The sequence below is a fragment of the Heterodontus francisci genome, chromosome 7 (assembly GCF_036365525.1).
Source record: "Heterodontus francisci isolate sHetFra1 chromosome 7, sHetFra1.hap1, whole genome shotgun sequence".
In the NCBI taxonomy this organism is placed as follows: Eukaryota; Metazoa; Chordata; class Chondrichthyes; order Heterodontiformes; family Heterodontidae; genus Heterodontus; species Heterodontus francisci.
Genome location: NC_090377.1, coordinates 124307788 through 124323095, shown reverse-complemented (window position 1 = coordinate 124323095; position 15308 = coordinate 124307788). Strand labels below are relative to the sequence as shown.

General features: G+C 46.7%; 1 protein-coding gene across 9 annotated transcripts in view; it reads right to left on the bottom strand.

The window, feature by feature from the left end:
- Nucleotides 1-6243: 6243 nt before the first annotated feature.
- Nucleotides 6244-15308, bottom strand: part of zdbf2 (zinc finger, DBF-type containing 2) — a 28557-nt gene continuing 19492 nt past the window's right edge. For all 9 annotated transcript variants that reach the window (XM_068036121.1, XM_068036112.1, XM_068036119.1 and 6 more), the window contains 2 exons: nt 10568-10695; nt 6244-9335 (listed from right to left, as the gene is read on the bottom strand). In XM_068036121.1, the coding sequence (XP_067892222.1) occupies nt 6419-9335; nt 10568-10626 (2976 nt within the window). In that variant the 5' untranslated portion in view covers nt 10627-10695 and the 3' untranslated portion in view covers nt 6244-6418. The remainder of the gene's footprint in view (nt 9336-10567; nt 10696-15308) is intronic.

Genomic DNA, 15308 nt, shown 5'->3' with positions numbered 1-15308 from the left:
TGCCCCTCATAATTTTGTATACCTCAATCAAGTCCCCCCTCAGCCTTCTCTGCTCTAAGGAAAACAACCCTAGCCTATGCAGTCTCTCTTCATAGCTGAAATGCTCTAGCCTAGGCAACATCTTGGTGAATCTCCTCTGCACCCTCTCCAGTGCAATCGTATCCTTCATATAGGTGTGGTGACCAGAACTGGACACAGTACTCCAGCTGTGGCCTAACTAGCATTTTATACAGCTCCATCATAACCTCCCTGCTCTTATATTCTATGCCTCGGCTAATAAAGGCAAGTATCCCAATGCCTTCCTCACCACCTTATCTACCTGTGGTGCTGCCTTCAGTGATTTATGGACAAGTACACCAAGGTCCCTTTGATGCTCTGTACTTCCTCGGGTCCTACCATCCATTGTATATACCCTTGCCTTGTTAATCCTCCCAAAATGCATCATCTCACACTTCTCAGGATTAAGTTCCATTTGTCACTGCTCTGCCCATCTTACCAGCCCATCTATATCGTCCTGTAATCTAAGGCTTTCCTCCTCACTATTTACAACACCAATTTTCGTGTCATCTGCAAACTTACTGATCATACCTCCTATATTCACATCTAAATCATTAATGCACACTACAAACAGCAAGGGTTCCAGCACCGATCCCTGCGGTACACCACTGATCAAAGGCTTCCAATCGCAAAAACAACCCTCAACCATCACCCTCTGCCTCCTGCCACTAAGCCAATTTTGGATCCAATTTTCCAAATTACCCTGGATCCCATGGGCTCTTACCTTCTTAAACAATCTCCCATGCGGGACCTTATTGGCAAATTGCAGTGAGAAAAATCAAGAGGGTCGCATGCCTACAATGGAGTCTAGCCAAATTTACATTTTGTGCTTTGTATCCCAACATTCTGCATGTTTAATTGCTTCCTCACATTGTCCAACATTGACAGAGGCCTGAACAAGTCCCTTTAAAGCTTCCATGTATTAATTCTATTCCTTTTATTGCATACCTGCCAATCATTTTTTAAATCCAACATACACTACCTTAGTTTGCTAAATTTAATTTGTCATTTGTCTGCCAGGAGCATAACTAATATAAATCCTTCCGCCCATCATTACATGCATCCTCCACACCTACTGCTCCCTTATTTCCGAGTTACCTGTAAACTGAAAAAGGAAGACAAAGTAAACAATTCCAGATGATTAACGCACCCATCTCTCCTCCTGCAGCAGTAGGTTTTGAAAAGGGATGTGATCAGGTTTTGCATTGGGGTTGGCTTGATGGACCAACAGGTCTTTCCTGCCCATCAATTCTGTATGTGCACATGCATAGGAGTGTTAATGATGAAATTAAGGCACACAATATATATATATATCTATTATACATACAGGGAGATAGATAGGTAGATGTTGTTGGAGGATGATACATACATGATAGATTGAGGATATAGAGAACACATATAAAAATAGAACATAGTATATAGAGGCAGCACAATATCAAAATTTGTAGACAACGCATAAAAGGGGGCATGGTCAACTATGCAGTGAACCATAATTGATTCAGGTCACTGATAGGTTAATATGTTGGATGAATAGATGTTAAATGAAGTTTAATGCAGAAAAATGTGAGGTGACATATTCTGGGAGAAGAAAAATGAGAGAAAAATACACAAATAGTAAAACTTTAAAAGGTGTAGAGGAACAGAGAGACACTTGTGTATATATAAATCTTTAAAAATGGGAAGACCCGCTTATAAAGCTGTAAAACAAAAAAGTGTATGGGATCCTAGATTACATAAACAGAGGCATAGAGTACAAAATCAAGGAGATGATGTTAGACATGTACAAATTATTGGTTATCTTGTATTTAGAATACTGGGTCTAATTTTGGCTGCCTACTGTAGAAAGATGGTCAAGGCCAGGGAGAGGGTCCAAGATAATACCAGGGATGAGAGGCTTTAGCTACAAGAAGAGCTAACAGAAACTGGGGCTCTTTTTATTACAGCAGACAGTTCAAAATGATGATAGGTTTGGATAACTGTTTCCACTGCTTGGTAAATCAGTAATTAGGACACAAATTTAAAAATACCATCAAAAGCATGAAGGGAGGGGTCAGGAGATTTTTATCCCCATAGAGGTTCAGACATGGAGGGAGTTAAACTGAATAGTCACTGAAAACGGGTGCAGGGATTGCAATTAACCTAAGCCCATTGCTTGCAATGCAGGCAGCATGCCAACTTCATGCTGCCTGCTCATGTGAATTATCTCTACATGCAGCCAGTTCCTGGGCTGGTTCCATTAGCAGGAGCCAATATCATGAGTGGCTAGCACCACTTAAAGCTGGGCTGCACCTCTTAAAGGGGAGGCGTTTGTGACTGGAACAAGTGCTGGGAGTCATGGTTGATGTGAATCTGATCTGGGAGAGTGAGGAATGAAACACCAGGGGACAGAGTGGGCTCCAATGTTTTCACACTCTGCACTGGAGGTCTTAGCGGAGAAGGTGGAAAGGAGGAGAGGTGTTCTGTATCTGCAGGGGGCCCTTCAGATGCACACTCAAAATGCAGTGGGAACAGCCCTGAGGATCTGGATGTAGTGTCGCAAGTGCAATGACTTCACGAGTGGTCTAGGTCAATGAATGCATCTTCAAATACCATATCCTACCTACTGCACCACTAACCTCAGACACTGCTCAATTCACCACCCCTCCAATCACTCACCTACCAACAATCTCCATCAATCATGACGAAACCCTGAAAGTCATATGCTACACTTCACCCTCAGACACTTAGCACTGCTGCAAGTCTCACACTCACACCTCACAGCTTGGACACGCTGACAGCTAGTCAACCATGACAGCCAGATCCCCAAAACACATTGCACCACACTTACCTCTCTCTTGCAATACGAGATGGCGCACAACCAGAGACAGGAATTGGCTGCATGCATCTGCATGTCCCAACCCCCATGAAGGAGACGGTGCTTGCCATCATTGGGATGCCTATTGCTGAGGCCGTGGCCAGTGGAGAGGCTGAAACTATTGAAGAAGTCGTATCCTAACACTTAATCCTCCTTTTTATTTTTTATTTATTTATTTAGAGATACAGCACTGAAACAGGCCCTTCGGCCCACCGAGTCTGTGCCGACCATTAACCACCCATTTATACTAATCCTACACTAATCCCATATTCCTACCACATCCTCACCTGTCCCTATATTCCCCTACCACCTACCTATACTAGGGGAAATTTATAATGGCCAATTTACCTATCAACGTGCAAGTCTTTTGGCAGTGGGAGGAAACCGGAGCACCCGGAGGAAACCCACGCAGATACAGGGAGAACTTGCAAACTCCACACAGGCTGTACCCAGAATTGAACCCGGGTCACTGGAGCGGTGAGGCTGCGGTGCTAACCACTGCGCCCCCTCGTCCCACACACTTCTGATTTACAAGCTGTAGTTGGTATAAGCATGAGCCTGTTACTTCCCCTCTCACCAGCACCACACCTTATTCTCGTGCCTTTTTCTTTACAGATACACAAGAGGTGCAATATGGCCAGGCAGTGGAGGAACCCACTAAGCAGAATGATGAAGACACAGCACCATCACTTGATTTGACACTTGCAGTCACAAGCACAAATACTGACACTGCACATACCTTACAGGACAGATTCAAGGCAGAACTGGCACGTGATGAAACACCAAGCACAACTGGCTTGCAGTCAGGGCCGGGGCAAGGATACTGCAGGTCCCAGCTTGCAAAAGGGGAAGTCGAACACGGATTCTGGAGGACTCAAGACTTCAATAGGTATGCATAATGAAATGCATAAGAAAGACTGCCAGAAAGCCTGCAGTCAATGTCAAGAGAATGGAGGAGTCCAGCATCAACTTGCTACCCAGGCTTTGCTCAGAGATTGGAGCCTATTCTTTCCAGCATGGATGTGGTGCCCAACTCCATTAGGATGCTGTAGACCCAAGCCTGAAGCTGCATCTGCTGGCCAACGCCACAGCTTCCATTGCAGCTGCCACCCAAAGCCCAACTGCTGCAGTGGAAGCTTAGACTGCTGCCATCATGGTTGCAGATTAGTGTACAAACAGACTTGCAAGCTCTCTCAGCAGTCGAGCAATGGTCCTCCAACGGATTACTAAGATGTGCCCCGGGGGTAGTGGCAGCGGCAGTGGCTCCATGAAACGCAAACCTGCAGTCCTCGCTCAGGAAGACAGCATTTGTGCTCCCACCCTGCCAGTGCCCTTGCTGGCGCTTGTCAGCCAACCAGCCCAGACTACTGCCACCTATGCAGAGATGGTGCAGTCCACAGCTGGGCCCAGAGTTGCCCGAATTCATCCTGCAAGGCCATCTGCACTGAAAGTCAGCAGCCTTCCACCAGCTATGATGCAGCATTAGAACAGGCAAACAGAAGGCAAGCACTTAAGGGAATACACAAGGGATATTAGTTGATTTTTGTATGCAAGATGGCATGAATTAATTTATAAATTTTTGTTTGAATATTTACTTTGTGATAGTTATTATTTTTGCATTGCAGCCAAGCAGATGACGTGATAGTCAGTGACAGGGGCATTAAGGTTTGGGACTGGTGGTGAATGGGGAATTGGGATTGCAATGACAGGTGTCGCAGTCGAATGAGTTGTTCACGGACATCACAGCCAAAAAAGGGACTGCCAAGGTTGCCTCCTCCCTTCCTCCTCCTCAGCTGTTCAACTGCTCACCATATAACTTCTGATGGCGAGGCTGCACAGCATGCATCAGATCACCATGAATCATGATATCCACTCTGCCAAGTAGTGCAGGGCTCCTTCAGAGTATTCCAGGCAGTGCATGCACTGTTTCAGCAATCCAATGGTCTGCTCTATCACATTTCTTGTGGCAACATGGATTTTATTGTATATATGCTGCACACATGTGCATGGTTTGCATACTGGAGTCATCAGCCCTGTCATCACCTTTTTGTTTGCTGTGGTATCTCAAATACAGCTGGCACAGCGGACTTCCGTACAGTGAAGGTATCGGGACCCTAAATGGGATTAGATTGGATGGGTGCTCGATGGTCGGTGCAGACGCATTGGGCCGAAGGGCCTGTTTCTGTGCTGTATAACTATGACTCTCTGACCCCTGCCAGGATACTGGGCATTGACTACACGATTGTCTCCCTATGGTCACACAGCAGCCGGATAGCAAAGGAGTAGAATCTCTTTCGGTTCCAGTATAGGGTGGATATGACACGCAACACCTGGAAAGCTTGCCTCTGGCGAGAGAGAGAATGAAATGTAGCTTGCTCTCTTTGAACGGAGAGCCTCAGTGACCTCCCTTAGGTCACAGTGGAGGGCAAACTGCAAGATGTTGCAAATATATCCAGCTCCAGCCTGGAAGGAGCCAGACAGGTAAAAGTTCACAGCCACTGGGAATGAGGTCCTTGCCTTGTTTTGAGGTTGCAGTGGTGGCTGCAGTAAATGGCAAATTTCACTGAGGATACCCCATGCACATGATTCAAGCAGAGGGGGAGTGAGATTTACCGATATTCAACATTCAATAACTGCGTAAATGTGTTAGACAGCCACTCTACTGCATCCTCAGCAACAGGAACACTCCTCTCTGGTTCTCTCCTGCACTTATCACCACAGGTGCTGGCTGACTCAGCAGATGGTCACTCTTCAAAAATGAGCCTAGAGAGCAACCTACTCAATCACATTGACTGCAATCGGCAAACTCTCAGCACAGACAGGGATGTTGAAATTGGGCCACCAACTCTAGTTTAGAAAAGAGAAGGTGGAGTTATGACCTGATAGACGTCTTCAGAATGACAACCAGCTTTGATAGGATCGATGTAAAGAAGATGTTTCCACTTACCTGTCGGTTCAAAACAAGAGGATGCAAATATAAGATAGTCATTAATAAATGCAAGAAAGAATTTGGGAGTAATTTCTTAACCCAGAGTGGTTAGAATGTGGAACTGGCTACCACATGAAGTCGTTGTGGTGAATAGCATCGATGCATTTGAGGGAATTTTAGGTAAGAGCATGAGGGTGAAAGGAATAGGAGATACTGATGTGGTTAGATCAAGAGGAATGGGAGACAGGTCATGTGCAGCATAAACAGGAGCGTGCAGCAGATGGGCCGAATGGCCTATTTCTGTGCTGTACATTCTATGTAATAAATGGTGAAAATAAAAATGATGCACCATTTTAAGTGCTGTTTGGAGTACTGACATCTACCACCATTTTAACACAGACACTTTAAAGAAAAACACCTGGGGTCTTTATAAAAATACAGGCTGCAACTTTTGTTTTAACTGCAAATTCCCTGAAGTACTTCATACAAATAGAAAAAAACACAAATTTAGAAATTAGGTGCAGGTGGAAATGAGTCAGGACAGGGTGACGCATCTCTCCAGTCCAGTGAGTTGGGCATCACTTCCTCTTGCGAGTGCCCTGGCGAGGGCTGTGTTGCTGTGCCGCCTTCTCCCTGGTGGCCACGTCGCTGTGCTCAGCTTCCCTCCGCAGCATCTTTTCACCCGACGACCCGTCCTTGTCGGGGGCCGCCCGGAAACTGGATCGCAGGCGCAGCCTGCGGGGTGGGGTTGGACCAGCAGCAGCTGCTGGAGTCCCCAAGTCAGATTGAGACGACGTGCCCCTTAGGTTATACAGCGGCTCCTCCCCGGATGCTGCCCTAGGGTTCTCCTTCTCGGGGGCCCGCCGACTCCGCGGGCCCACATACACATTGAGTTTGCCAAACGGAGACTCGGGCGTGTCTCTCCTCAGCGGCGACAGGACAATACTCTTCTGCTCAGAGCGACGCCACGGCGGAGGAGGCCCGTCGGAGCCCATCAGCGACCTGGATAGCGAGGTCTGGCGGGAGCTGGAGGTGGTGCCGGTGCTTTTAGATGGGCATTCACTGCTTGGGCTTTCCCCCAGCGCCCACTCCTTGGTCTTAAGGGCACTGGCTAGCCACGGCGTTGAGCTGGTGGCATGGCCAGGGTGTGGGAGGCTGCCACTGCTGCCCATTTTCACTCCGGCCTTTGCCGCATCAGCCTTCAGCCAGGATTTAGTCGTGCTGGACTTGCGCTCATCGGCGAGGTGCCCCATATTGATATCCGGGCTGAGGCTCCTGAACAGCTGGCGCACGTGGTGGGACGACCGCCTCAGGCGTTCAGTACTGAAGCTGCTGGGTGGGGTCTTCACAATCCTGTTGGTGGCTGGGTCGTAATATCTCACGGGGGACTTCTTGTACTTGTATTTGGTTGGGCTGGCACTGTCTTCCGAAGCCTTGGAGTTCCTCTTTCCTTCCCTAGAGGCGACTTGAGCTGCAGACGTGAAGTCAGGTGAGGAGAGGACGTATATGACTGTCCTGGGTTGGACTGGGCTCATGATCTTGCTGTAGGACCTGGGCAACCTCAAGGAGCACAGCCTGGTTTTCATGTCAGACCTCTCTTCTTGCTCCAGCCCGGTCCAAATATTCTCTGGCTCCTGCTCCAATCTTTTGGATTTCTTTTTGACCACTGGGTAGCTGACCTCACTGGTTTGGGTGCCATGACTGACTTTGACAACCTGGCATCTGGATGCCAAGCGACAGTGCCTCAAAGCTGGCTTCTTGCCCAATCCTGGCTTGCACAGAGCAGGGGCAGGCTCAGCCTCACCATTCCCCTCTTGCAAGTGTGGCAATGTTTCAGGAACAGGGACATCTAAGCTACTTTCAGCTGATGCCTTGGACATGGTCTTTAATGTGTCTTTCACGCCAGATCTATGCTTCTTCCTTTGTTTCCTTCCATGGTTGCCCAAGGATTCGCTATCAAAATAACAGAGATATCGCCCCTCCTTGAATTCCTTCACGAGTGCCTCCACTTTCAGATCATCTTCTGCCATAATTTCCGACCAAGTCTTTCCAGCAAAAGATGCAGGCATGTGTGATAGTGACCGAAGCTTCCGCTCCATTTCAAGGGGTTGCATTTTTTCCTCAACGAGTTCCACTTTCACATTGTTCTCCGAAGGGGCATGATTTTCTTCTTCCATTTTGTCACACTCGTCTGGTTGGAAATGGAGGACGGAGCTCAGTTGTGTTTTATAACCACGGTCTTCGAGGGTTATTTGGGTGTCCGTAAGCAGCTCCAAATCCTTATTCACTATCCTTGAACAGTCCTTCTCTACCTTTACAGAGGCATCCCAATCAGAACTGCTGGTAGACTTCAAGTGTCCCAGTTGACTGCTGAGAGAACAAATGCTGCCGCCAGAACTACCATCTTCACCAGTGCCCTGGCGGTGCCCTCCAGATTTTCTTTCATTAGAGAGGGTTAAAGACAGCATTTTCTTGAAGCAAGACGCTGTATCCCGTATTGTCTGTCTGTTGCAAACCATTTCACAACTGTTCGAAGGTGTACAAGGATGGTGATCTCCTTCAGGAGGCCATTTTGTACCTGGGACACTGCTCTGCAGGCCTACCTCTACTATTTTCCTTTGCTTTTCAAGTTGACAATATGTAGGCATTCCTTTCATCTCTGCTGCTGAATTCTCACTGTCACTGTCTTGCAATTGTGACGTTTGCCTGTTACAGTATTTCTGAATGACTGACTCAATGGTCTCGGAGACCAAATCCTCTATGTGATCTGCCATTTTAGTTTCTTTGAGAGTACTCAGACAAGTGACAGTGTTCCTGTTCTGTGGCTTGCACTCCTCAGTTTGGCTTGGCCCACCAGAACAGCGTGGGCTACTGGCCCCTGTGGAGTCCCTGAGTTGAGGAAGAGGAGGCCCTGCTATTGTGCCCTGAGAGGTAACATTGTGCAATTTGGCAAACTTAAAAGCTGGCCCTGAGGAGACATTAGGAAAGTTCATTTGGGCAGATGTAGGACTCCAATGTTCATGGTGCTCACATTTGGGAGGGCTAACAGCCATGGGCTTATCGTGGTCCTTTATTCCTTTCCTTGGTGCAGGCTTATATAGGCCCAAACCTATACGAAGTCCTTGCCTATCCAATTTATTGCATGATAGAACACCCTCACTCACACCTAAAAAAGCAGTCTTGCATAAGCGTTTATGGGTAGGGGAGTTGATGTCAACCAACTGCTCTCCAGATGCTGGCTCTTTAATTAGGATGCCTTTTCGACTTAGCGGATCCCCAATGGGCAGTGGAGATGCAATGCTGCCTTTGGCCCGACTGCAATTCGTGTTCCTCCCAACCAGCACGTGTGCTGATCGGATGGATTCGTTATCTGTGCTGGGTAACTCCTCCCTGGTCGCAATAGTCTCCTTATCATCTTGATACGAGTGTATGTCGGCAAGCTCCTTCTTGGGGAGAAGTGGGGCACTAATTGATGGCAGGTCCATGTACGTTGACCTGAGGAACACAAATAAATGTTAACGCATTAATGGGGGGGTGGGGAAGAAAGAAAAAAAGCAACCCCTCCACAAAAGATTAGGATCATTGAGTTTTTTGGTACATGTTGATGCCATCAAGGGAGCAAATTGGTATGGCAAGTTGACAAGCTACCACCACTAAAGCACATTTCACTGAACATCCTACTTCAGCCAAGGAGAAATGCCCAGCATGGGAACTCCCTTCCCCTTCAGGAAGGAAAGCCTGACATTTGTATCCCCTTGAGGAGGAACTCCTTGCACTGGTTTCCCCATCGCTGTTGGCAGGAACTCCTGGCACTCCTTCGAGAATGGTAATGGTACTCCCTTAACCCTGCTGAAAAGAAAAGGACTTGCATTTTACACAGCACCTTTCATGACTTCAGGATATAAAGCACTTTACATCCGATGAAGTACTTCAACATAAATCAACATTCTGCTTTGATTCAGTTGGACTAGAATAAATGTCAGCATTCTGAGCAGTTCTGCTCTTCAGGCTGTCATCACTGTCCTGCAATCTTGGAAGCCTTGACAAGCGTTGGGAAGATACTGAGTGTCTTATCCAGGGACACGTTGTTTGTCTAACCATCAAAGTATAGGGGTGGAGTAGTGGTAATGTCACTGAACTAGTAATCCAGAGGTCCAAGCTAATGCCCAGGGGGACACTGGTTCACGTCCCACCATAGCAGCTGGTGGAATTTAAATTCAATTAATTTTTTAAAACTCTGGAACTGAAAGCCAGTATCAGTAATGGTGAAACTATCCACTGACATTAAAAACCCATTTGATTCACTAATGTCCTTTAGGGAAGGAAATCTGCCGTCCTTACCTGGTCTGGCCTACATGTAACTCTAGACCCACTGCAATGTGGCTGACTCTTAACTGCCCTCTGAAATGGCCTAGCAAGCCACTCAGTTCAAGGGCAATTAGGGATGGGCAACAAATGCTGGCCTTGCCAGTGACTCCCACATCCCATGAAAGAATAAAGGCTGACGGCCTTTGTAACTTGGATCTTAGCAAGGCAGCAGGGAGATAGGCCAATCATTCATACCATAAAAGATAAAATAGCAATGTGCTTTTATGCCGTCGTTACAAAAACGAGGCAGTTAGCATACGCTGACAGTGACAAGTGGCCAGCTGTTGGGGCAGTCAGCTGCTAACTGGTGAAGACTTACAGGATTACAGACCAACACATCCAAGGCCACCTTTCTTTACCTATTGTCTTTATATCTGGAAGGGTGGTACTGTATGACATCTTGCAGGAAGCGCTCCATGAGGCTTTTAGCCGGTCCCTGATTCCTGGACGTGCTGGCAAACTGCCTATGCCGAATGGTTTGGAGGTGCTGAACCAAGAAAAAAAAAAATGCTGTCAATCAAAGCGAGTACCACTCGACCAACATTTGACTTAGTTTCACTGCAACTGATTCCCCCTCACCCGCCAGCCCACAGTTTTCTTTGCCATCTCCTCCCTTCCATGAAGGCGGTTGACTTTTGGTGGGGTACAGTTTCAAGTGTGCCAGTAACTCTCTCCTTTAAGTCCCTGCACCACTAGACATTGGGTTATTCTCCTAGCCCCCGTGCAGCAAAGGCTGATCCCGTTCCCTTTCAGGGGCTCTCCAGCAGGCAGCAATTAGCACTGGGAAGCCTGCTGCATTTTGCCTCTCCTGTGCAACCAGTCTTAGCACCCCCCCAACTGCAGGGGCAATGATCAGCACAGGTTGGGATTTGAGCCTGCAATCTTGCTGCTCTATATGGCCAAGCTGCAAGCTGTCTTAACCATCTGAACCATCCTGTGGGAGAGGGCTCACGCTTTCTAGTTTTAACTTAAATCTGTCTGGATTCACATTTCCTTTACCAGGAGGGCGCCTGCTCTCAGACATGTGGCAACGCGTTCACTGGTTGGTCATGAGATGCCAAGCAGGCAGAACGTCCATGTTCAACTTTACATCATCGCTGAACTGAGCATAGACAGGGAGCAGAGGAGGGAGGGTGCAGGCCAGGGAAAGGGAGGGAGTGCACGAGGGAGGGAGGGAGATCACTCCTGACAGATGGACATCTATCTGGAATACTCCGATCACTATCTCAAGCATGCGGGCAGAGATTGAGTACTTATGCAGGCAAAACAATGCCAGGAATCTCACTAAATCAGTGTTCAACATAATGACAAGAAAGTAAGTCAGTCAATGAATTAGTCTTCTCATTTAAAGCTTCTAAACAAAAATGCACGTTGGTTGTTTTGATTAACAGTAGGATACATTTTTAATGCCTTTATCTTGCTGAAATTTTCTCACTGCCTCTGCCCACCCCTCCATGTAAGGCAAAAATTGTAATGTGACCCCCTATGCGAAAAGGTTGGGCATCCCATTACAGTCCATCATACCTATGCCACTTCGTCCCACTCATCCATACTTATTGCTTACTTAAGGTTGAGGAAGCAAGGATCAAACAGGGCTCTAGAGGGTTACAAGGTAGCCAGGAAGGAACTGAAGAATGGACTTCAGAGATCTAGAAGGGGACATGAAAAAAAGTCCTGGCGGGTAGGATTAAGGAAAATCCCAAGGCGTTCTAGACTTATGTGAGGAACAAGAGGATGGCCAGAGTGAGGGTAGGGCCGATCAGGGATAGTGGAGGGAACTTGTGCCTGGAGTCGGAGGAGGTAGGGGAGGTCCTAAATGAATACTTTGCTTCAGTATTCACTAGTGAGGGGGACCTGGTCGTTTGTGAGGACAGCGTGGAACAGGCTGATATGCTCGAACAGGTTGAGGTTAAGAGGGAGGATGTGCTGGAAATTTTGAATGATATGAGGACAGATAAGTCCCCGGGGCCAGACCGGATATACCCAAGGATATTACGGGTAGCGAGGGAAGAGATTGCTGCGCCTTTGGCGATGATCTTTGCGTCCTCACTGTCCACTGGAGTAGTACTGGATGATTGGAGGGTGGCAAATGTTGTTCCCTTGTTCAAGAAAGGGAATAGGGATAACCCTGGGAATTATGGACCAGTCAGTCTTACGTCGGTAGTGGGCAAATTATTGGAGAGGATTCTGAGAGACATGATTTATGATTATTTGGAAAAGCATGGTTTGATTAGAGATAGTCAGCATGGCTTTGTGAGGGGCAGGTCATGCCTCACAAGCCTTATTGAATTCTTTGAAGATGTGACAAAACACATTGATGAAGGAAGAGCAGTGGATGTGGTGTATATGGATTTTAGCAAGGCGTTTGATAAGGTTCCCCATGGTAGGCTCATTCAGAAAGTGAGGAGGCATGGGATACAGGGAAAGTTGGCTGTCTGGATACAAAATTGGCTGGCCCATAGAAGACAGAGGGTGGTAGTAGATGGAAAGTATTCAGCATGGAGCTCGGTGACCAGTGGTGTTCCGCAGGGATCTGTTCTGGGACCTCTGCTCTTTGTGATTTTTATAAATGACTTGGATGAGGAACAGGAAGGCTGGGTTAGCAAGTTTGCCAATGACACAAAGGTTGCTGGAGTTGTGGATAGTGTGGAAGGCTGCAACGGGACATTGACAGGATGTAGAGCTGGGCTGAGAAGTGGCAGATGGAGTTCAACCTGGAAAAGTGTGAAGTGATTCATTTTGGAAGGTCAAATTTGAATGCAGAATACAGGCTTAAAGACAGGATTCTTGGTAGTGTGGAGGAACAGAGGGATCTTGGGGTCCATGTCCGTAGATCGCTCAAAGTTGCCACCCAAGTTGATAGGGTTGTTAAGAAGGCGTATGGTGTGTTGGCTTTCATTAACAGGGGGATTGAGTTTAAGAGCCGCGAGGTTATGTTGCAGCTCTATAAGGCCCTGGTTCGACCACACTTGGAATATTGTGTTCAGTTCTGGTCGCCTCATTATAGGAAGGATGTGGAAGCTTTAGAGAGGGTGCAGAGGAGATTTACCAGCATGCTGCCTGGACTGGAGGGCATGTCTTACGAAGAAAGATTGAGGGAGCTCGGGCTTTTCTCATTGGAGCGAAGAAGGTTGAGAGGTGACTTGATAGAGGGGTACAAGATGATGAGAGGCGTAGATAGATAGAGTAGATAGCCAGAGACTTTCTCCCAGGGTGGAAAGGGCTATCACCAGGGGGCATAATTTTAAGGTAATTGGAGGAAGGTTTCGGGGAGATGTCAGAGGTAGGTTCTTTACACAGAGAGTGGTGGGTGCGTGGAATGCACTGCCAGCGGTGGTAGTAGAAGCAGATACATTAGGGACATTTAAGCGACTCTTGGATAGGTACATGGATGATAGTAGAATGAAGGGTAGGTAGTTAGTTTGATCTTAGAGTAGGTTAAAGGTTCGGCACAACATCGTGGGCCGAAGGGCCTGTACTGTGCTGTTATGCTCTATGTTCTATAGCAGTGCCATTTATTTTCTTTCCAACTACATAAGTCAATTTCCTTTTGAAAGTTACTAGTGAATCTGCTTCCACTACCTTTTCATTCCCAATCACAACTACTCACTGCAAAAATCATTCTCCCTCTGGTTACCAACCAACTACTGTGTATCTGGCTTACTGACCCTCCTGCTAATGGAAATAGTTGCTCCTTATTTACTCTGATCAATCAAAACTCTTCACAATTTTCAACACCACAAAAACTCTGCTTCACCTCCTCTGTTCTAAGGAGAACAATGTCAGGACCTGTAGTGTACCCATAACTCATGTGACTAGTGGTGTCCACCAAGGATCAGTGTTGGAGCCTCAAATATTCACTGTATTTATTACTAATGGCTTAGATAATGGGATAGAAAGCCACATGCCCAAATTTGCCAATGACACAAAAATAGGTGGCATTGCAATCAGTGAAAGAAATAGGAACAGGAGTAGACCATTCAGACCTCAAGCCTGCTCTGCCATTCAACAAGATCATGGCTGATCTTCTATTTCAACACCATTTACTGGCATTATCCCCATATCCCTTGATGTTTTTAACATGTAGAAATCTATCGATCTCACTGTTGAACATACTCAATGACTGAGCCTCCACAGCCCTCTGGTGCAGAGAATTCCAAAGATTCACCACCCTCTGAGTGAAAAAATTCCTCTTCATCTCAGTCTTAAATGGCCTGCCCCTCATTCTGAGACGGAGTAGATGAAAGCATAAAATTACAAAGAGATATTGATAGATCAAGCGATTGGGCAAAACTGTGGCAAATGGATTTCAATGTAGGTCAATGTGAAATCCTCCACTTTGGACCTATAAAGGACAGAACAGGGTACTTTCCAAATGATGAAAGTATAGTGGAGGTCCAAAGAGATTTCAGTGTCTAGGTAGATAGATCATTAAAATGTCATTGACAGGTACAGAAAATAATCAAAGAGACTAATGGAATGTTGGCCTTTTTATCTAGAGGACTACAATACAGCTGGATAAAAGTTATTTTTCAGCTACACAGCTGGACCACCCTTGGAGTACTGCTCGTAGTTCTGGGAACCACCCCTTAGGAAGGATATATATTGCCTTTGGAGGGAGTGCAGCATAGGTTCACCAAAATGATATCTGGATTCTAAGGGTTAGATTACACAGAGATTGTACAAACTAGGGTTGTATGCCCTGAAATTTAGACGGTTAAGGGTCAAATGATCAAAGCTTTCAAGATATAAAAAGGAACAAACAGGGTAGATAGAGAGAAACAATTTCTGCTGGTTGGGGAATGTAGGACTGAGGGCATGGTGTGAAACTTAGAGCCAGACCTTTCAGGAGTAAAATTAGGAAACACTTCGACACACAAAGGTGGCAGGAGTTCGGAACTCTCCCAGATCAACTGTTAATTTTAAATCTGAAACTGATAGATTCTTGCTAACCAAAGGTATTAAGGGATATGAGGCAAAGGTGGGTATATGGAGTTAAGTCGCAGATCATCTATGCTGTCATTACAGTGGAAAAGGATCGAGGGGCTAAATGGCCTACTCCTGTTCCAGAACTGAGGCCCCTCAAGCCTGGCACCATTC